This window comes from Orbicella faveolata, unplaced genomic scaffold (genome assembly GCF_042242905.1).
Source record: "Orbicella faveolata isolate gen_17 unplaced genomic scaffold, um_ofav_v1 contig_48, whole genome shotgun sequence".
NCBI classification, from domain to species: Eukaryota; Metazoa; Cnidaria; class Anthozoa; order Scleractinia; family Merulinidae; genus Orbicella; species Orbicella faveolata.
The window spans coordinates 1,185,308-1,207,829 of record NW_028301578.1 but is presented as its reverse complement, the minus strand read 5'-3'; the positions used below and the strand labels follow the sequence as shown (position 1 = coordinate 1,207,829).

The following is a 22,522-nucleotide window of genomic DNA, read 5'->3' as shown; positions in this document are numbered from 1 at the left end:
GCCGTCGCCGTCGTATATGCGTAAGGTCCCTATCAGCTCTTACTTGTGGACGCTACCCGAGGTTATAGCATGACTTCTTTTGGAAAGCCTCAGGAAAAACAATTGGTACTGTTGTATGGTAATGAACACTACAATGTGATCACTGCGTTACCTGGGTTCTTTGGTAACAGTTATTTCTGCGCAAGGTGTCTCAAACCCTACAATAACGAAGGTCAACACGCCTATGAAAACAACCCTGATCATTGTTCTTCCTGCTTACAAACGGGATGTGAGGACTTTACAGAGGCCAGGTGTCGTAATCAGCTACCAGCTACACCCTGCGGATCCTGTAAGCGGATGTTTTATCGTGATGGTTGTTTTCAAAATCATCTGACGAAATCCTACAAGGGAAAAACCGCTGACTCCAAAAACATCAGTGTTTGCAGTCAACGCCGCAAATGTCGTAGCTGTAAAAAGTTGTTGGTGGGTCTCAAGAAGCAACAAGAACATGAATGCGGTTACATAGACTGTCCCTCTTGCCACGAGTACATAGAGGCCGCAAGCCACCGATGCTTTATTCAGGTACCTAAAACACCGGAAGAGCTAACCGAAGAGAAAAAAGAAAAAAAGAAGAAGAGAAAGAAAAAGAAAAAACGCAAGCGACGAACCGAAGCCGAAGCAGAGGATAATAGTAATGATGATGATGATGATGATGAAAAGCCTCCCATTCTCGTTTTCTTCGATATTGAGGCGATGCAAGACACTGGCAAACACATCCCTAATCTTTTAATAGCGGAAACTGAGGATGATAACTGTCCACTCCACTTCAAAGGTGAAGATTGCATTCGCGATTTCCTGGAATGACTGGATACGTTAACTGAAGAAGACACGCGCAATGTAACTGTTTTGGCCCATAACTTTTCTGGCTACGACTCCTATTTCGTCGTGGAGGAATATCATCGCCAACACAGGGTCCTCAATCAAATCAGAAATGGAGCTAAACTTCTCCAGTTAACCTTTGACAATATTAACTTTATTGATTCTCTGTCATTTTTTCAAATGCCGCTTTCTGCATTTCCAAAGACATTCGGATTGACAGAGTTAAAGAAGGGCTATTTTCCTCACCTGTTTAACACGCCTGAAAATCAAGACTACGTGGGACCAATTCCCGAGAAAGAATTTTACATGCCTGAATCAATGTCTGCCAACGGCCGTAAAGACTTCGAGAAATGGCATGATAAAGAAAGAGCTGAGAATGTAGTGTTCGATTTCCAGAAAGAATTGCTGGAATATTGGAATATTGGAATATTGCGAGTCGGACGTGAAATTACTGAAGGAGGGATGCCTTACTTTCAAACGGCTTTTTGAAAAAGAGACAAAGTTTGACCCCTTCAGTCATATTACTATAGCTTCGGCATGCAATCGAGACCTGCGACAAAACCGAATGGAAGCCAACACAATTGCTTTCGAGCCTCTCCACGGTTGGCGACTAAAAACAAATCAGTCGAAAGTTGCCATGGAATATCTACTGTGGCAACAAAGTCAGATCAGTGGGAGAATTCAACATGTTGGAAATGATGGGGAATACCGTATCCTCCTCTCTATAGCCCTCGTTAGCTTTGGTTTACGGCATTGTTCGGTATTATTTCACCTCCTTTCTCTAGCCCTTGACTCGCTATAACTCACGGCATTGTTCAGTACTGTTTCGCCCCGTTCCTCAGCGCTGGGCCGCTCAGCCTTTTTCGCGATCTTCTTCGCTACTTCTTTGCCTGTTAATTCTTGCTTTCTGCTTTTTGCTTCAGTGCAACCCTGTCATAAAAACATAAGATCAACCTCCGCTATCGTTTTTCTTTAAAAATCCCGCCAAGAAAAATGGCATTCTTCCGCTACAAACCGAGGATGCATGTCTCTGTCAACCTATTAGCTGGAGTATGGCCGCCATCTTGCGCGACCCCGTCGTCATCGCCGTCGCGCGTACGCGCCCACGAGCAATACCGCTAGCCTTGATAACCATGAGAAAATCAACTCATGGGTTTCCTTTTCTTCCCTATATGGGTATGGGGCTCCGCTTGGCGGCCCTTCGGGCCGCCGGAGCTCCGCTAAAAATCTACGAATTTTTTTCTTTAAGATTGGTGACTCCGTGGATAGTTTGCTTTTTAGCAATACTTTGAACGCTGTTATGCTGTAGGATTCACTTTCTCTGGCTGCAGTATAGATGTAGTAGCGGGCTACTATCAGGCAAAGGTTGACAGCGCGGAAAGATCGCTTCTCGGGGTGATGTGCATATATTTTAGCTTTGTTCATCAGAGCTACCTTGGGCAAGTTACAAGAGTTCCACCAAGAGGCAAGATGGTTCCAGAAAGACTGGACGTGCCGACATTCTACGAACAGATGCTCTAGGGCCTGTCTTACACCACACAATTGACATTCACCATTTTTGATAATTTTAGCTCTGAAAAGTTTGTCGCGAGTGTAAAGAATATGGTGGTTTGTTTTGAATTGAAACATCAATAGTTTTATGTTTTTGGTGATTTTAAACTGGACATTGTATAACGCCGCGATGCTCTGATCAGTAAAACCGGCCTTAATTAGGCGAGCTTTGGATGTAGGTTTTTGGAACGTTTTGGAGACGTAAAGTGAGCGTGCTTGTCGACAAGTCCAAAATAAAATAATGTTCAAAGGGTGTGTCGACTGTCCTGTACTGACTGATTCGTTTTCAAGGCCGTGGTTAAAGACTTCTTTCCAGTACTTTGGAATGGCGTTGAACAACCCAAAATAACGTAGAAAGTTTGTTTTTATTTTATACTTCTTCCTAAATTCAGGAAAGGACAAGAAATTTCCTTCTTCGTCCAGAATATCTGATAGGGTCTTTACTCCGGCATTGTACCATTGTTGACAAAAAATGGATTTTCCGCCGATTGTGATAAGATGATTATTTCATAAATCTCATTTTCTATGTCTTTCTTTGTTGTAGGAGTGTGCAAAATATTCTTTTCCCAAACATTTAAGACGTCGCGGAAAAAGTGGTAGGAAGGACAATTCAGGCAAAGTTTTTAAAGAAGACTTGCATTCCAACAGCAGGGGGCCACCTACGTGATGTAAAAGATCAGAAAGTATTGTCTTCGAGGACTGCGTTTGAGGATTAAGGAACCGTTTTACCCAACCTGCTTTCAGAGATTTATTCATAATTTTAAAGTCAGGCATATTAAGTCCGCCGTCCTTAATCTTACCAATCATTGTCGAATGCTTAATTTTAGGCGGGTTGTGGTTCCATACGAAGCTAGAAAGAAGCTTACTTACTTACTTGGTCAACAAATCTACTGGGTACGCTGAGAACTGAGGCAATAAAAACTGTCTTTGAAAGAGCTAAATTTTTGGCAATGTTTATGTTCCCGATGTTAAGACATTTTTTAGAGCAAGCAATCTTTTTTCAAAATTATCTTTTGCGGATATTTCCGAGTCGCGGAAGACGCAAACGCCCAGACACTCACACTTAATGCCAAAGAGGTTTGTGGGTGTTAGACTGTTTTTTTCCCAACCACATTGCCTTCATTTTTTGCTTTGTTTAGTTCTAATCCCGAACACCTTTTAAAAGCCTCTAATTTCTAGAAAAGTTTTACAGCTGAATCTATGTCGCGCACGAAACAGGAGGTGTCGTCTGCATATTGTGAAAGCTTATACTCCTTCCTTTTAATATTTATACCCATTATCGACTGGTCATCTCTTATTGAATTTGCTAAAATTCCAACAGCAATAACAAAGAGTATGCCGGAAAGCGGACACCCCTGTCTAACGCCTCGTTGTAATTCAAAAAAGGGCGTTGCTTAGCCATTATTAATAACGCAGCTTTGGATGTTGTTGCAAAAAGTCTTAACCCATTGTCTTAAAGGCGCGCCGAACCCAAAAGTCTCTAGAGCCTTTAGAATGAAGTTCCATTTTAAGCTGTCAAAGGCCTTTTCAAACTCTAGAAACAATGCTATGCGTGAGATTTCTAACGTATCCGTGCATTCAATAATATCCGCGATTAAACGTACATTTTGTCCGATAAAGCGGCCTTTAATGTAACCGGTCTTGTCTCTATGAATAAGGCTTGGTAACACTTTCACGATTCTGGCAGCGATTGCTTTGCTGGCAATTTTGTAATCTGTGTTTAGCAGCGAGATGGGTGTCCAGTTATTTAGAAAAACTTTATTTTCATCTTTTTTTGGAATAAGGGTAATTATTACCCTTTCTTGCGAAATCGAAAATTCACCGATCTCGAAGGCGTAATTGAGACTGTCGACTAATTCCTGTCCTAATAGTTCTCAAAACTTTCGATAAAATTCGGCAGTGAAGCCGTCTGTGCCAGGAGATTTACTCTTGGAAAATTCTCTTAGAGAGGCATGACATTCTCCTTTTGTTAAGAAACCGTCACAAGTGTCGGAAAGTTGGGCAGTCAATTTTGAAAGGGTCGGGCTTTCAAAGAAGTAATCGAAACAGGTGTCGTTTGGGTTTGTGCAGGTGAAAGTGTAGAGGTTTTGGTAGCACCTGTGTTCCTCTTTCAGGATTTCGGTGGGGGTAACCAGAGAAAGATTTTCGGCTTTTAGTTTTGTAATGCATTTATTGGAACGATAACGAGCGCTACGCTCTCCTTGCTCGCAGCATCTTACTTTACTCCTAATCATGGCGTCTTCTGTTTTGTGTATGGAAATCTGTTCAAGGTTCAGTTTTACCCCATAAAATTTTTTTGCAACAGTCTCCTGTCCAGGGGTCGTGCACATTAATTTGTGCAGTGAGGAGAATTGTTGCTGTAGCACAGCCGCTTCATTCTTTCTGTTCCTTGCGATTTGTTTGCAATAACATTGTGAAGCTTCAGATTTCCATTTCCAGCATGTCCCAGTAGAGCTTTTTATCTTGCAAGTAGCTGTATATTTTGTCTCCACTTCACAACGAATGAAAACACAGCTAATAGGCAAATAAGTTTATTTGGGGAGGGCCTGGCAAGGACCAACCCAAACTACGTGACAGCAACTACAAGAATAAGAATCTACACAAATCATCCAATAACTGTTTGTCAGACAGGTATAAAGTGCTATCGCCGACGACTTGTACAATCTGTCCTTGTGGATTCTTGTGAAAAGCTCATCTTCAGAGTAGATGTGAATACAACTGATGCATTTGACGACTGAGCTCATTTGTTACACATACACGTAGGACGCGCACAAACATAACTTAAACTAAATGAGCTTTACATCTGACTGCCATTATGGCTAGAGTGTCCACTACTTTGCACCAAAATATCCTGCGTATACAAATATAACGTGTTTAAGGTTACAGAGCAAATAAATTTGCACACAACTAGCTGACAGCCTGGTTTGTCCACAACTTTGGACCAATCCCCATTTACAAACACATCACGCCAATTAGGCTGGGGTGTCCACAACTTTGGACGAAAATCCCGATGTACATAAACATTTCATGCCAGTTAGGCTGGGGTGTCCACTACTTTGGACCTCACAACCCTATGTACAAACACATTACGCCGCTTAGGCTGGGTTGTTGACTACTTTGGACCAAAAACCCCATGTACAAACCTATCACGCCACTTAGGCTGGGGTGTTCACTACGTTGGACCAAAAAACCCCATGTACAAACGTATCATGCCAGTTAGGATGGGGTGTCCACTACTTTGGACCCATAAACCTCATGTACAAACATATCATGCCAGTTAAGCTGGGGTGTCCACTACTTTGGACCGAAAACCCCATATGCAAACATATCATGCCAGTTAGGCTGGGGTGTCCGCTACGTTGGACAAAAACCCCATAGACAAGCATATTATGTCAGTTAGGCCGGGTTGTCCACTTCTTTGGACCAAAAAACCCGGCAAATTGCAACTATATCGTACCATTTAGGCTAGTAGACTAGAAAAATTACAAGTACAGAACGCTAAAACAGAGGAGGATAATAATAACGGAGCTGAGCAACCGCTAACAATAGAAGTGCGATAAGAACGGAAGCCAGAAAAAACCGGCCGTAAAAAACCCATTGAGAAAAAAAGCAGGAAATCTGGGTAGGAACCATGACTCATGCTCCGGCGATTGGTAGCCTTTCGTACGGAGGCTTTACATAGTTAAGACTGTCGGAAGTGTAGTAAAAATACCTGAAAAACTGAAATGAAAAAACGGAGCTCTGAACGGGGTTGATTCAGAGGCCTAAATGACTATCATGTGCTACACTCCCCCTTATATACCCCTTCCGTTCTACCCATGATGCACCGGCCTGGAGCTCAGGCTGCGTTATGTCCCGTGCCGGCAAAACAGTTATTTCGGCCTTCTTCGTAAGCTCATTCGTCAGAAATAACATTTTCCCTCGTACTCCAGAATCGTTTTACTCAATCCTTTCACGAAACAATAACCATTTAGAAGTGAGTTATTGAATTTGAAAAAAACCAGGACCTCTCTTAAAGAAATCGCCTGACTGGATTTTGAACGAGACGGCTGAATGGTCAGAAAACGAAACCGGAGTAATAATACATTCTTTCACCTGTGGAAGCATATGTTTTGACACCAACCAGTAATCGAGCCTATATTGAATTGCTGATGAGTTCTGTTGCCAGGTGAATAGCGATTCATTAAGATAAAGTTTCCCCCAGAGATCCAATAAATTGAAAGAATTGCATAGATTAAGAATGGAATCAATTAATTGTTGTTTTTGCTCCGTAGGTCGTCCGCCTTGTTTGTCTTCTGGTGTTGAACAACAATTCAAGTCGCCTCCTATCATGATGTTCTCGTCGGCATATTTTCGCAGGCGCAATTTTAAAGTTTCAAAAAATCCCAACGCTCGAAGCATAAACATTGGTAAAAATAAACCTGAATTCGTCGATTTTAGCGCGCAAAATAATTAGTCTACCTTTCTGGTCAGTTTCATGGTTTTCCACTTCAACATCAAGGGATGGATTGAACAAAACGAGATTGCCGCTACTGTGTTTTGTTCCGTAGGAATAAACCACCTTGCCTCCCCATTCGGTAGACCGTATTCTTTCCATATTCCATTGATAAGCATGCCTCCTTTTACGCGCATTGTTTAAGCTCCTGACATTTAACCGTGGTGCAAGACAAATTGTACGCCATAAACAAAGATGAATGAGATGATTTTAGCATATACATACCTGCACTTCTACTTTACACTGATGGGCGAACGATCTTGCTCAAGAAATTGGAGTCCAAGCGTGTGATCCATTGAGCTTTCACACTGGACATAACTTTAACCTTAATAAATAATATACATAAATGCATATATTTATACACTAACACATAGACACTCAAACGCATAAGCTTACTAAAGAGCCTTTTGTGGCTCAGTCGAAGGTGAATATAACGCCAGTAGTGCTTTGAGCTAAGAATAACCTTACGAAGTAGACCTAAAAGGGAACGAGCAGGAGCCTGATACTGACTCCGAAGCCCACTTATCTTACGTTTTGATGACTAGTTATGGCCTATATAATTGTCCATTAATGTGAAGCTTATCATACACTAAGCTGGCGTCGTGACCGCTTTTCTTTGCGTCCTTTAATATGGGTACCAAAAGCTTCCTTTTCGCAACAATTTCTTTAGGGAAATCACGAGGAACTGCAAAGTTTATGCCACGGAGATTCTTTGCTTGTGCTAGCACAAATTCTTTGTCTTTGTGGAACGTAAATTTGGCAATGAGAGACCTTGGCTTTGAATCGTTGGAGTTTGATTTTCCGATGCGATGGACGCGCTCAAAGGAAATCTCCTTTAAAACTTTCTTACTTAGTTTCAGTTCCACTTCCACAAACCTGCGTAGAACTTTTTCAGATATTTGGAAAGACTCATCTTTCTCTTCAGGTATATTAAAGAAGTTCATGCAGCTGTTTCGGCGGCTCTGGCTTTCCAGTTTAACCGATCTTAGCTTTTCTTCATTTACTTGCTTGGTTAGCGACTTCACACCTTCTTGAAACTGTTTGATTGCTTTGTCTTGTGCCTTAACCTTCTTGTTGAGCTCTGTGATCGAACTCTAAACTGATTTCTAACTCCTTTTTCCTCTCTCTCCGATCAATCAGGGTAATCTTTACCACCAGACCATCAATAAGGGTATTCTTTACGAGCAAACGATTAATAAGGGTAATCTACCTCCAACCGATCGCATAAGGGTAATCTACCACCAGTCAATCAATAAGGGTAATCTTTACCACCAAATCATGAATAAGGGTAATCTACCACTAATCGATTAATATGGGTAATTTACCAGCAAACGATAAATTAGGGTAATGTTTACCACAAAACCATCAGTAAGGGTAATCTACCATCAACCGATCAATAAGGGTAATCTACCACCAACCGAGTAATTAGGGTAATCTTTACCACCAAACGATCAATAAGGTTAATTTTTACCACCAAACCTTTAATAGGGGCACTCTTTACTATCAAAAGATCAATAAGGACAATCTACCACCAACCGATCACATTAGGGAAATCTAGCACCAGCCGATCGATAAGGGTACTCTTTACCACCAAACGATCGATAATAATGTTTATCACCAACCGATCAATATCGGCACTCTACCACAAAACCATCAATAAGGGTGCTCTTTACCGCCAAACCATCAATAAGGATAATCTACCACCAACCGATGAATAAGGTTAATCTACCACCAACCGATCGATCAGGGTAACCTTTACCACCAAACGATCACTAAGGGTAATGTTTACTACCAAACCATTAATAAGGGTAATCTACCACCAACAGATCAATAAGGATAATATACTGTCAAACGATCAATAAGGTTAACTTCACCACCAAACGATCAATAAGGAAACTCTTTGTCACCAAACGATCAGTAAGGGTACTTTTTACCACCAACACAGCAAAAACGGTAGCTTGCCACCTACCAATTAATAAGGGTAATCTATTATCAACCGATCACTAAGGGTAAATTTATCACTAAACCATTAATAAGTGTACTCTTTACCACCAAACGATCAATAAAAATAATCTTTACCACCAACCAATCAATAGGGGTAATCTACCACCAACCGATCAATAAGCGTAATTTTCACTAGCAATTGTTTAATATGACAATCGTTTTCGGCCTTCCAGGGTCATCCAGTCTTGTTCCGTTAAAATAATGTATGTTGCAGTATAAAAATGTTAACTAGCAGTCTTATATCGTAACACATAGAGGGAGTAAGTATGGTTCATATGATCTTTTTCGACAAATATCACGCCGGTTAGTCCACAGGGAGCACACAATCTTGTTGAGTAGGAAGAGAGTAAATGAAGAAATGAAAAGAAAGAAACGTTTAACTTTGTCTCCTCTTGTCATCTTTTACGGGACCTTACAGGGAAAACCGCTACCTATATGTCCGCAAAACCCTGTAGCGCTAAACTCGTCCCTAGGCCTTTTCACAGGGTGCAAAATTTTTGTTTTGGTTTACATGCTCAAAAAGATTGTGAACTCCCTTTGATGTGTCCCTAATGTATACCGTGCGTTCCCTGCATCTTTACCAGGGGAGAGCCAAGCCATCATTTTAAAGGGCGCGTCGGGTTACCAAGTAGCTTCCCCAGCTTCTTTTTTCTCTGTGCTAACTGGGGTGGCCAAGAATTAATTGGCTGGCTAGCTTTTTGGTTTGTTTGTTTTTAGCAAAGTGAAAGGGAGTACCCGTTAATCCTCAAATTAGTGCACTCCTCCAATAAGTTACCTGTTCTAATAAGCGCCTCTCCTGTCAGCCAAAAGTTAAAATAAGCGTCCCACCCTCGAATAAGCGCTCCCCGTCCCCTCCCCCCGTTTTGTGGGCGAGTAATGAGACAACAAAGGATGTAGAGGTTTCGTCGTTTAGTATTAGATTTGTACATTGTTTCAGTTTGTTAACACGATAAGTTTGGAAAAACAGGTTTGTACATTGTTTCAGTTTGTTAACACGATAAGTTTGGAAAAACAGCACAAGCACTAACGCGATTTAAACTTGAGGATCAGCTTTTATGTCGAGAAACAGCTAATGCTGTTGATTATGCGCAGATGATGTATGATCATGTCAGGCCACGATTTGTGAAAAATTTAACAAGCGCCTGCCCTTCCCCCCTCTCCCCCTTCCCCTAGTTTAAGCGCCCCTCGAATGAGCGTCCCCCGTCTCCTCCTAGATTCGTGGATTTACGATATCCGAATTCTCCACAAGTTGAGTTATCAAGACTGTATTTTATTTTATAACTCCGCATACAATCTATTTTGTAATATTTATTTCAGGACATTTCAGTACGCTTAAGGGCAACGAACTGTGTAGCAAACCATGCTATTGAACTTGTGTTTCCAACTGCCGCATACTGTTTTTCGCTGGATGTCGAACTTGCAATCTCTCACCCACCAAGTGCAGTGATTTTCTCGGATCTGTAAACTGTATAGCCACTGTTGTGGATTGCATGGCGTATTTGGAAACCCGTTAGCGCAAAAGCCAATATGTGCAGGAATGGTTCTGGCTGTGAAGAGAACACATAAAAATAATAAGTGCCCATAAAGTGAAAATTATTTTTATATATTTAAAACATAAATTGCTTGAGATACACGATTCCAGGATTTGATACATTTAGGGCAAAAATTGACGATTTTACAAGCCGTCAAAGTTGTGCCCTTAAAATGGACAGATGAATGAGTCGATTTTACTCCAAAATAATGTGGATAAGGTCATTTTTTTTTTTTTTTTTTTTTTTTTTTTTTTTTTTTTGACCCATGCCATTCTACACTGTAAGCAAGGAATTTTTGGAAGGGTGAAAACCGGACAAACAATACAGCCAAAAAGTAATATTGGCGTCTTATACATTTCTCTTGCTTTCATTCCGCCATAAGGACGCGATCTTCCGACACCAAAATACCTCTCAATTAGTACGCGTGCTGTGATTGGTCAATTTAGCGGGCGGTATTCTACTGTACGGCCTGCTAAAATTTAAATCTTTTTTTGTGGCAAAATGTTTTGCAATTTAACGCCAAGTGCTCTTATTTTTTTTTTTTAGCAAGTAAAAGTTTAAATTTACTTTTACTCCTGAAATTGTGTATCACAACCTGCTAACTAAGAGTCACTTAAGGTGGCTGAACACAGTTTTCGATACCTGTGTTTCATTCACCTTTTTCTCTGAAACCCTTGATCCCTCTGTCGCCAAAAATGGCAGCAAGCAAGGTAACAACACAAACTTTGGGTTTTGATAGTTAAGCTGACGTATGTACCGTTACCATGGCAACATAAATAAACAAATACAGGCCTTTAAAGTCGGTTTCGTTTAGTTGTAGAAAATCTATTCATTCGATTTTCTTTACAATTTGCATGCAACTAGCTTGTACAGATACTCACAAGTTAACACCATTTTGATACTAACCTAACAGAGAGATCTTTAATTATCACTTGTTGAAGGTTCACTGGAATATCTAGAATTTCCTTTGTTAAAGTTCAATTTTTTTCCAATACTTCAGTTGCTTATTTCCGTAAGTATTTTCGTGCCAAATTTCGTGAAATTCTAATGAGTATTTCCGAGAAATCAATTTTCCATTCAATCACAATTTTTTGACTTACTGCGTATGCGCTGCATTTAACTGGGTTCTTTCGGTAACAACGAAAAATCTGAGAATTGCTGGGTTCCTTACATCGTTACCTCTTCTAACATATCTTTGTAATAAGAGATTAAAACCATCAATACGCTGCGTTCAATTATGAAGAAAAATAGCACAGATGGGGGGGGGGGGGGGGGTGTTGAGTAAATAAAATGATTGCTCTATTGACGGCATGTTTGTTTTTGGAATCCTTGTACGAGTGCTGAATCGAATGAGCAAAAGCGCGCGCGAAAACTGTGTTCGGCCACCTTAATAACGATTTTACATTGACTCGTTTTGTATTCGAGGTGCGTCAGAAATTTGAAGCCGTTCCACGTGAACAGAAATCGTTACCGAACCCGTCAGACACACAGTAGAGATATAATAAATGTCTTACTCACCTCGTTTTCTCGGTCCGTAATGAAAGTTTTGGATCCTTGATCTTCCCCTTCGATTTATGGCCCGCACGCTAAAATTCGCGCTTTGGCCATTAACCGATGGGGAAAAATCTCGCTTTGTAACTTACGTCACGGCCATCGAACGAAGAGGTATGTATTTTGACTTCGCGATTCGCAAACTCATTTTTATGACGAAGTGACAAAACTGTGAGGGTTTGTAAAATCGTCAATTCTCTCATAAAAGTCTCAAACTTTGGATAAGTGAATTTCAGATAGTAAGTCTTTAAACTGCACCAAAAAAAAAAAAAAAAAAAAAAAAAAATCCGTTGACATTAATAATCATGCGAGTCTTATGCGACCACAGTTGGACCACAGTTATAAAATAGAATTAACAAAGTGCAAGAAATATAATACTTAAAAAAAGGAATTGATGCTTCCAACAGATTTCATCTTCATTTATTTTCTTGTCTAGATGATACTTACCAGAACGAGTTCGTCCATCGTCCCTGAAACCAGCTGCCGAAGAACTTAACATACTCATGTCAACTTCTTTCAAACGAAAGACTGGAAACTCTCCACAGAAGTCCTGCACAACTTGTCTGAGGAGAGCTTTGTCGACCTCTTCTGAAACAGACCAGTACTTTCGGACAATGACCGAGCTTTTGGAAGGAGCTTCAGATACCTATGGGCATGGTAAAAGAGATTTTTCAACACTGGCTACCTTTTAGTTTCGAATAATAAGGCCCTCCTTCCCCTTCCTCTCCCCACCTCTCAAAAATATTTAACAGCATATATATAAACCACATTGATCCAATTCATGCTGGACAATCAGATTTATCTAGCAACTTTTTCAGTGATATTCGTACCATTTGTAAATCAGTCCTTAGGTCAGCGGGCTTTGGCAAGTCGTCTGGCAATGGCCCCAAATAACAAGTGGCGTTACTTTTGTCTCGACGCACTGAAATTTTCTAGAGAGAGCAAGTGACATTAGTTAGCATGATACACTGAAGAAAGGACGTCCTCAGTTGACCAGAAGCACGTGTTTATGATCACTTTTGACTATCGAGGCGAGAAAATGTTGGTATAGTTTCACAGTTAAAAGACGTTTGAACCTTAATTAACTAATGGAAATTCCCGCAATTTTAAAGCTGACGTATTGCGCGAATGACACGATGGTACCTATTCATATAAATCTCGCAAATTGCGGCAGTTTCCTGATTTGCAATGAGAATATCCAGCCTTCGCTCCGAGCCAAACTCTCAATCATTGGAATAAGCGTTAGAGGCTTTGTAAAACTTTCAGTGGGTCAATAATGTTGTACCTCTTGGCGAACATACATCTTAACTAGCAAATCTCCCATGACAAGACGAATTTATGTTTGCGACGTAAATATTCAATACTTGCTTCGTGACAAACGTGCCAGTAATAGGAAAAAGAAATATACTCATACTAAAGTAAGAGGAGAATATTCGTAAATTTTAAGTAGCTCTTGCATTTGGCAGCTAAAGCGTGAAAGTACTGAGCCAGCTGTATCCTTGGGACCCCATACCATGTGGTTAAATAAACCACGAGTCCACATCAACCACGCTTGGCCATATAATTAACCCGGTTAATAACAGCTGGCAACTTTTGCCTAAGGGTGGCTGCTTGACTTCATTTATACTGCGTCACAGGTCGATTCGGTACAAAGCAATTTACACACTTACACTTTTGAAGTCATAAAGGTAGTCGGCTTCAGTGAGTCCATTGTGAGCTGGGACATGGAAGAACTCAAGATCATTTTTCTCGTCAATTGCAATTTTCTCAACATACTTTGTTCCTCTCTCCACAATGTGAACGTTGAACTCCTCCGAATTTCTCACTGTATTTTCAGAGGGAGTCTGTCAAAAAAAGAAATTCGCGCCGACCTTAATTAATGGATTCTTACGCCATGCTGGGTTTAATCTCTATGTGGTCCTAGATTGCTTAGTCTAGCTTGTAGAGCCGGGTTACGATTTGTTCAACTCCAAATCTCACTGAAACTAAAGAACAAAAAGGCATCGACAAGAACTAAACTATCTCATCTTCCAGGCGAAAGTTACTAACTTCTCTGTAGATTACGATATGAAAAATCAGATAATAACTTACCACCGAAGCACCAGTTACGTCAGAGATGCAGAAAAACAGAATAGAAACGATCACAGCAGGTGAAAAACTCTAAAAGGAAATAAAAACCTGAGAATGAGACCGTAAAAGTTGCGATGATGAAGAACTTGATCTAATTTCGCCAGATACGACATCTAAAGAAGAAGACGAACTAGTCTTTCAAGTTAAATTATAATATTTCTGTTGGTTCATTTTAACTTTGATAAGACCAACTGTGTCTACAAGTTTGCTACGCTGTAAATGTGTCAAGGATAAATTTATAATGATGATCGACTTACCATCGTGGCAGCGAATTCAAGGCACTTTAGCAGTCAGCTTCTCCCACCTCAACAAACTGTTTTCATAGGAACATTTTGTCACTTTTATCCTGTTCTGAAAAGGAAATGACACAAGAAACTCAAAAGTATAATCTATAAAAATCAACTGCGAGGCGAGAATAACCTGTTTAGCAACAGAGGAAACAGATGATGATTTCCTTAAACGCTGAAACTACAAATTGCTTACAAGTGTCTGGCACAAATTTACGGGGTAGGAAATATGTTACAGAAAGAGAATTTGAAAAGATAAAACTTAACAAGTTGTCAGATTTTTGAATCAAAGTTAAGAGAAAAGCTGTCTAAGCTTCTCTCTCCTCCACAGTCAACAAAGTTTGCTCGCTTTTGTCCTCTTTGTCTCACCTCAAGGGAAAGAAAGCGACGCATGAAGGAACTAGAACGAGGTAGCTATGAGAGGAAAATAAATGGCTCTTTCTGAAAAACAGAGGAAATATCAATTCACCGAACTTCAATTTCCTTATTTGATACGTGCCATTACTGCCGTAACTAACGCTGAAACAACTAACTGTTTACCAGTGTTTTGTTTGTTCAATATGCTTCCGTGAAAAGGTCATCAGGTTGGCAGGGCACCACGAGTCTCAGTTGTAACGACGCTGTATTTGAGTTTTGGATGTCGCCATACATTTTTGTGCAACTATTCGCACGTCTTTAGATATATTCGATATTTCAATGCCTTATCAGTTCAATTAGTTTTGCTTTCCTTGATCATTTCAGATAAGCGTGATCAAATCTGCCAAACGCGAAGTTAAACAGTACATTTCTATACCTGATAGTGGTAATCCAGATTGTAACACAAAAGTAAATAGTGACAAACGACTTGTCGGGAAAATAATAATAATAATAATAATAATAATAATAATAATAATAGTAATAATATTTATAATAATAATAATCATAGTAATAATAATAATGATAAAATAATTAATATGGACTGATTTAGTGAACATCTAAACACCCGATAATTAAGATCTTAAGACTTTCTGAAAGAGGAATAGTTAAGGAAAATCAGTAAATCGCTTTTCACGGTAAGAAAAAAACCTCAGTCACGCATGAAAATATTTGGCAATAAGACCTAATTTTCACCCATAATAATATCATGGAACAAACGGAATTGATAATTCTGCGCTTTTTACTCTTTCTTTTGTGTGTGTTTTTTCGCTTTTGTTTTTGTTTTTGTTTTTGTTTTCACAAGAGAAACAGAAAAGGTAATAAATGGCGGGAAAACTTGTCCTGTGGCCAATCCTGCTGTCGTTTGCCCGCTTCCAGCAGCCTGTCAGTCGTAACATACATTTGCGCTTGCCTTCACGTTCCCATAGGCTATTTTTCCCTAACGTTCAGGTTTCAGGCAGTTTTTAAAGTCATGGTCATTCGAAAATCCTGCTATGTTAAAATGAAGCCAAAAGAATCTTTAACTAGTAAAGATTAAAACTTGAATATTAGAGATTATTAAAGATTTAAAACAGTTGATTTAAAAATTGGCTGGTTTGACTCCCGTATTAAAATCCTCTGCAGTTATCCCAACGGTTGATGCATACTCAGGAAGCACAAGTTACTAAATACGCAACATTTTCCCATGTTTTGATTTTAGAAACTGTACTGTGGATAATGCCAGGGAAATGGCATTTCCAAGCGCTTTAAACTAATATTTCTTTGCTCGATTAACTTTCTCCTCGTTGTGTACTCCACGAAATATGCATGCTGCCTCCCTCAATGAGGTAGCCAAAAAAACTAGGCATTCATGCATTAATCAAAGTTTCCCTTTTATTCTTTGATAAAGATGATTTTTGTTTGCCGAACGTTATCTTTCCTTGACAAGTTGAATTTAAACTGTGAGTTTCAAATGCTATTTAAATAGCAAGGGCTGTAATATGTGATTGACCCTCAATCCAATATGGGAGTCTTGCTAACGTTTTTGATTGATTTACTTCGGCCGCCTCTCTTCTTCAGAGCAGGCTTTAAATTAAATACTGTCCTAAGGGTTAAAATCTTCAGAAAACAAAGAAACTCAATGTGATAATGTCCTTATCTGTAGCACTTTCCCCTCACTAGATTCCATTTATTTTCTGGGTACCAAAAATGATTGAAATTTTACTTAGAACTCTGAATCCCGCGGCAAAACTTTCAACGCTCCGGACTCAGGACGTAAAAGAGATCAGGGCTCCAGGCAGTGAAATGATGCCCCCCCCCCCCCCCCCCTCTCCTCCTTGGGACCCTGAGAAAGGTTCGGAGAACAAAAATAAAAACAAAGAACAAAAAACAAAAGAAGGAGTCGTGTAAGCCCATCGACACCATACCGTAGCAGACCAAAATGTCCAAAAGCGATACCTTGTTTCCGACCAAAACGGTTACAAAATCATACCTTTTGGGGCCGCATATTCCTTCACGACGGAACTTCTGGTGGATAAATTGACAGCAGGCGAATTGGCAGACAACTTCAGCCCGGTCACTGATCAACCCTCGCCTATCGTCCGCCCGCCTTTCTAAGAAGTGCAAACATCGGTTACAGAATTTCAGGAAGTATTTGAGTAGTGAATTAAGTAAGCCACGTGCAAACCTTTTTGGCAAGGTCTGGCAAATGCAAATTGCTGCACTGTGAGTACAATTTCTATCATGACGGTTCCCTGAGAGGTTGTCAAAGACGCCTTCATCCGATTAACTGAACTTTAAAGGATCCTATTTGAATGCTTATTTTCCCTAAAGCTTTCAAAGGAAGTAAGGGACAATGCAGAGAGAGTGGTTTAGAGCTGTATAAAACTAAAATAAAGTAGTTTAGGTTCTGTTAAACATCTGCGCTCGACTCGCTTGCAAGCCGACTAGGCCTGTTTAAAAGCTATCCTTCTTTTCCATTTATCTGCTGATTCGGTTTATAAGCTGCTGAATGTTTCGTAGACATCGCTTTTCCTGTTGTAATCTTCCGTTGACGATATAAACAAACATTACTAAACCTTCCCAGGGAATGGCGAAACCTGCTAGGGGTCGCTAGGGGGTTGCAATTGCATTTCTCTGGTTGTCTGGCGGCATGGTCGCGTTGACAACCGCTTGAGTAAAGTGCGAAAACATTTAAGAGTACCAGTCCTTAAATATGGAAAATAACACGGCAAGGGTCGAAAATTCAATTTCGCTCAAATTTTTATGGTAGATAGGCTAGGGCATGACAAAAACTACTGGATAGTTTTTTTGGCAAAATATCCTTTTATTTCAAAGAAATATGCAAATTACCAAATTCCGTTAAAATCGTCATTTGACGCACCATTTTATTAAACAAGTTTGAGAGCCTCGCATGCAAAACCACATCATTCTTCTGTCTTTAAAACACTCAAATGTTTAAATGTGTACTGGGTTGATTTTAGGGAATGTTGCGGTTTTTGCTGGGTGCAAAATAATTAAATTTCGAAGACATGTATTTCATTCACTTAAAAGTACTTGGTAGAAATAATTGATTTTCACTATATGCGAAACCTTCAAATGGATTAAGCTTCTGGTGATTGAATCGCAGAAGGATAGTCTACAGATTCCTGTAAAAGTTTCTTTGGCCAAATGATTATGAGCGGCGCAAGAGCTTTTCAAAGTACGTTAAAAATGCAGATATTTGACCATCCGTCATCAAATTTTATTTACGGGCTAGACATATATTTTAGCTCGCGCCACATGTCTTGAGCTATATTAAGTTGAAATAGACACAGAGCTGATAATTTCGAAATGTTCTTACCTTATTTGCTGTAAAAGGCAGGTCCAAAAGCCGATTTGACGAGTTTCTGTCACCATTCGTCGCACATAAAGTAGAAGTTTGCTTTTGTCTACACAACGTCCGATGTACATCGCCAACTGTCAACTTATTTAATGGTCGAATACCATGAATCTATGACCCTCTTTCGACACATATGATCACCACTGAATCTAAGTCAAAAACGGCTAAGTGATTTGTAGATAGTTGCTTGCTTTGCGCTACACGAAAATATCACGTTTGATCATCGTTTGATCTGCTGCTGCTGTTTGAATCCTTGCTTGCAGCGGTTCCTTGTTTGTTCGTCACACAATGCTGTCATCTTATTTTAGGGGGTAGGGGTAGGACAATTTCTATACTAATACGTAAGGCTCCGTAAGGCTCGGAACCACAGGGCGCAAACAATCTTGTTGTGTAGGAAGAGATTAAATTAAGCAATGAAAAGAATGAATAGTTAACCATTGCCCGTGTTGTCATCTTTTACTAGATCACCGCTACCTACATACCCTGCGTAATACTGTAGCGTCCTTTAGTGTTGGTCTACCTCGAACGGTGTGTTCTTTTGTATATGATTTCATCGCCCTAGAAATCATGGAATCCGTGCTAACTCTTCACGACGACAACTTCTGTAAATTCCATGTGCTGTACGCATGCACAGGTGACGCCACAGGGACCCAAGCTCACAATGCGAGGGGTTATTATTTTTTTTTTAAATCTTTATGCGAACGTTCAGCGCGCGAAACGTGACCCAGTTACCGCCGACATCTACTATTACATAACGACTGAGTTTGGTTACGCGAAACGTGACCTTCGCCTTGCAGCATATGGAGCAGAGGAAAACCAAAAAGCGATAACTTGCTTAAAAGGCTTCGGATCGAGCTGAGAAGTGAGATGACAATAGAAAAGACAACAAGGCATTGAGGCAAGCCATTTTTATTGTAAAAATACCAAAATTTCAGCTATAATGTCGATTACCGTTTTTCCCCATACAAACCTTTATAACGTCAAACCGTTGTAACACAACACCACCATATGCTGCAAGGCGAAGGTCACGTTTCGCGTAACCAAACTCGTTCGTTATGTAATAGTAGATGTCGGCGGTAACTGGGTCACTTTTCGCGCGCTGAACGTTCGCATAAAGATTAAAAAAAAAAATAACTCCTCGCATTGTGAGCTTGGACCGCCTGTGGTGACGCATGCGCTATAGAGACCAAACGGCGACTTGTGACTGAACGAGGAAAAAAACCAACGGAGCTGAAATTTAACCCAGCCCTCACTGCCTGGGTAACAAGTGTTGACTTATTGGTTATATTTGCGTGAGACCATCCATTAAACAAAATCTGTGAAATGCGTGACGTTAAATGTCGTCACGAAATGGCTGTCAAAAGATGATTTATCACTTAAGTTAACTGGGCAGCTCCTGCACTAGAAGAAGTTTTAATTTATGTGTCACAGCTCTAGAGTAATAACTTTGCGTTTCAATTAAAAAACTCAAAGACATATGTTTCTATTACATTACGGCCACCATGTTGGCGTCCCGCAGAAGGGCACCGGCATGTCGTCTCCTAACAAAGCTCGACATATATATATATATATTTTTTTTAACCACACAAACTTAAATCATCAATCACATCCCAGATTGTTGACTTGATTTAATGAAATGTTTCGATTTTTTTGTAATTAATGGAATGGAAGGGAAAACTAGCAATAGTGATAATAAGAAAAAAAAACATTTTTCTTCCTTTTGTCCAAAGATGAGATACGTGCTTTGGAGAGGGAGCTCTTCTAAGACATTTACTAGGGAATTAAAGATAAACCGTCAGATGTTAACGATAAGCTAAAGATGTTAACACACGCGCAGTTTAGTCGTTTTAACCTTTTAGATAAAATATCTATTTTGTTACGTGCTTCGGCAACTTACTTCCTCGACCTTTAAATAGCCTCTGTCGACACGCATTCTCAGTTCCTTCAGCGCTTTGATATCACCAATAACTTACTAAGATCGTTTTCACTCGACATTGTTTACGGCGTGGGACGTGTCTTGGCCAAGCCACTTCCTTAACCGTTTGGACACGTTCTCGTTATATGTTTCGTGAATTTTCTTCCTTCGCCGCTTTGACATTAGTATCTTACCTAACTTCGTTTCCGCACAACTTCGGCCAATAAGTAGCTACTTCCTTCAGCGTCTTCCAAAATGATATATTCTGAAATGATCTGGTTAATGCACATTGAATGCGAAATATTACCCTGTTTATTAGGGTAATTATAGTGAAGATCTTGAAATTGCAGAAAGACCTCACTGGAATAAGACGTCTCGCAGTCAACAAACTCTTTCAGTGCTAGCTGAGAATTAAGTTCAACCAATAGCACCTGGCATGAAAAGAAAGGAACAGTGAAGGTAAATGTAAACTAACTTATGATAAATTGTTGATTCCAGGGTATCTTAGCTGACATTATAAAGCGCTATTACCATCGTTTGATTGATAAAGATAGAAATTTGCTATTTACGTCCCTTAACGGTTATGAAGGTGAACGCGTAATCTTTACTCGTCTACTGGACTAAGCACAGGCCTGATCCTCTTATGAGTACATTAAATAAAGACCGAAAAGCTTGCATATCGTAAAATCAGGGAGAAATTCTCACACCCGGAAATCAAGGTGACTATGAGCCTCTCAACTTGGAAATAGATCGTCTGTGAACGGGGTAATCATGATGCCACTGAACTAAGTTTTTAATCCGAAGGTAATATCTAATTTGTATGTCAAGCAAGAGGACCAAAAAATTAAGTCTAAGTCCATTGGCGTTACCTTACCACAAACAAATTACCGCTTCTCATCACATCACCTGGACGCGTGACCAAGTTTTGACATCCCTCTATCGCGGGCTCTCATTTTCCGTCCTATATGTTTTATTTATTTATTTATTTATTTATTTATTTATTTTTTCTTTCTTTCTTTCTTTCTTTCTTTCTTTATTTGGCTTTTTGTTTTTGTTCTGCATTTTCCTTACCAGCCTCAGTGATCTTCCTCCGGATCAGTACAAAATGCAGACTGCAGAGCGGCTACAAACTTCAGACTAGGTGCAAAACGCACTGACTGAGAATAAAGACACTTTTCGGCCAATGCTCGAGTAACATCTCATTTTATACGGAACTTACCAAGTGCCACGCAATCGCTTTTCCACGGTCATCTTCGACGAAACTTTATGTTATTGCGAAATATTATTGCCCCATTTCTTCATATTACTTTCTTAAACAAATCATCCAGGCCATATTAGTTGAAGCCGTCATAGTCTCTTCCCGTGCGAGGCCTAAATAACACGCGATATTGAAGAAGCAACGATCAATCAGAGTTCATTTCTTAGCCAAAAGAACACTAAGAGCAACTATTTCTTCGTCTTGATCTATTTTCAGTGTTCAAGCTGGGTTAACACACACTGATTTCCACATATTACTAATTGTCATCTCCAGCCCATGCTTCCCGCTGGGTTACTGTGCACAAGTTTTGGCATACGTAAGTTTACATACAAAGCAAACTTATCGAATATATATTCCACCTCTTCTTGAATCCCCCGTTACGATACCTTGCGGCTTTAGGTACGCAAGATAGATCAGTGATAAAATCAAACATGCCGGACCTATTTGCCTCGACCCCTGCATCCAACTTTAATGGTCATAGTGAAAACGTATTCTCTTCGCCCAATGAGACACTGAAACAACTTACGCTCTTTCTTTTTTATAAGAATATGTTTCATAAGAATATCGAGTCTGAAATTTGCGAAATTTTAAGAATATTTTAGGAATAAACCCGAGGCTGAGATTTTGAAAAAAATAATTTTTTTGTGTTGTAAATTTGTAAATACAATACAATTATATGTTTTTAACTAAACCATATGAAATCCTTCCTTCTCTACAAGGTAAAAGTAACCAAAAGGCACCAAAAACTGCACTAGCCGTATGTTCGATGCTCTGATACCTGCAGGCTGTCAGGCTCCAAATTACTTGATACCATCTAGACACTTAATACCTCCGAAAACAGAAACTACATACGCCGTAATATAAGAACAATGAATATTCACAAGAATATTTTCCCCCCAAAATCGGCTGAAAGATAAGACCACTCAGCCTCGGTGGGAAAAGCAAAATTCTTATAAACAATAAAGAGTGTAGTTCTGTGACAAATTATTGAAGAAATTTTATGGACCGTTGATTCCGTTAGGTGTACAGCAAATCTCCTTTTATGCCAACGCAAACCTCGACCAGCTTTCTTTTGATAGTGATTTAACTCATTCACATTTTCGTTACCATGCCGGCATAATCTAACTACTGCTGTTCTTTGTTGTTGTTGTTGTTTTTTGGTTTGT

General features: G+C 39.8%; 3 protein-coding genes and 1 pseudogene across 6 annotated transcripts in view; 2 read left to right on the top strand and 2 right to left on the bottom strand.

Annotated features, from left to right (window-relative positions):
* The first annotated feature begins 69 nt into the window (after window positions 1–69).
* LOC149095873 (uncharacterized) lies at window positions 70–858 on the top strand. Its single transcript, XM_089281462.1, has one exon. It carries the CDS (start codon window positions 70–72, stop codon window positions 841–843), a length of 774 nt encoding a protein of 257 aa, XP_089137588.1. The 3' UTR covers window positions 844–858.
* A 926-nt stretch (window positions 859–1,784) lies between these two features.
* LOC149095872 (uncharacterized) lies at window positions 1,785–3,189 on the bottom strand (annotated as a pseudogene).
* A 6,968-nt stretch (window positions 3,190–10,157) lies between these two features.
* LOC149095871 (uncharacterized) lies at window positions 10,158–18,402 on the bottom strand. 3 transcript variants are annotated; one of them, XM_089281717.1, is made up of 8 exons: window positions 18,145–18,402; window positions 16,795–16,915; window positions 14,379–14,472; window positions 14,083–14,151; window positions 13,662–13,835; window positions 12,822–12,923; window positions 12,439–12,637; window positions 10,158–10,455 (listed from the first exon to the last, which is right to left on the bottom strand). In XM_089281717.1, exons 3-8 carry the CDS (start codon window positions 14,379–14,381, stop codon window positions 10,241–10,243), a joined length of 762 nt encoding a protein of 253 aa, XP_089137843.1. In that variant the 5' UTR covers window positions 14,382–14,472; window positions 16,795–16,915; window positions 18,145–18,402; the 3' UTR covers window positions 10,158–10,240. The 3 variants fall into 3 exon arrangements, with proteins under 3 accessions (XP_089137843.1, XP_089137844.1, XP_089137842.1); XM_089281718.1 differs by lacking the exon at window positions 18,145–18,402 and having other exon boundaries at window positions 16,795–16,916; XM_089281716.1 differs by lacking the exons at window positions 16,795–16,915; window positions 18,145–18,402 and adding an exon at window positions 14,778–14,904.
* A 1,701-nt stretch (window positions 18,403–20,103) lies between these two features.
* LOC149095870 (proprotein convertase subtilisin/kexin type 4-like) overlaps window positions 20,104–22,522 on the top strand; it is a 44,184-nt gene continuing 41,765 nt past the window's right edge. For both annotated transcript variants that reach the window (XM_089281698.1, XM_089281697.1), the window contains exon 1: window positions 20,104–20,557. The gene's annotated coding sequence lies outside the window, so the exon portion shown is untranslated. The remainder of the gene's footprint in view (window positions 20,558–22,522) is intronic.

Coding starts and splice junctions, on each gene's coding strand:
- LOC149095871 (XM_089281717.1), bottom strand. Junction 12,924..13,661: donor ACCTTTATGACTTCAAAAGT/GTAAGTGTGTAA, acceptor TGCTCTCTCTAG/AAAATTTCAGTGCGTCGAGA. Junction 12,638..12,821: donor TAAGGACTGATTTACAAATG/GTACGAATATCA, acceptor CCATGCCCATAG/GTATCTGAAGCTCCTTCCAA.
- LOC149095873 (XM_089281462.1), top strand. CDS start 70: ATGACTTCTTTTGGAAAGCCTCAGGAAAAACAATTGGTACTGTTGTAT.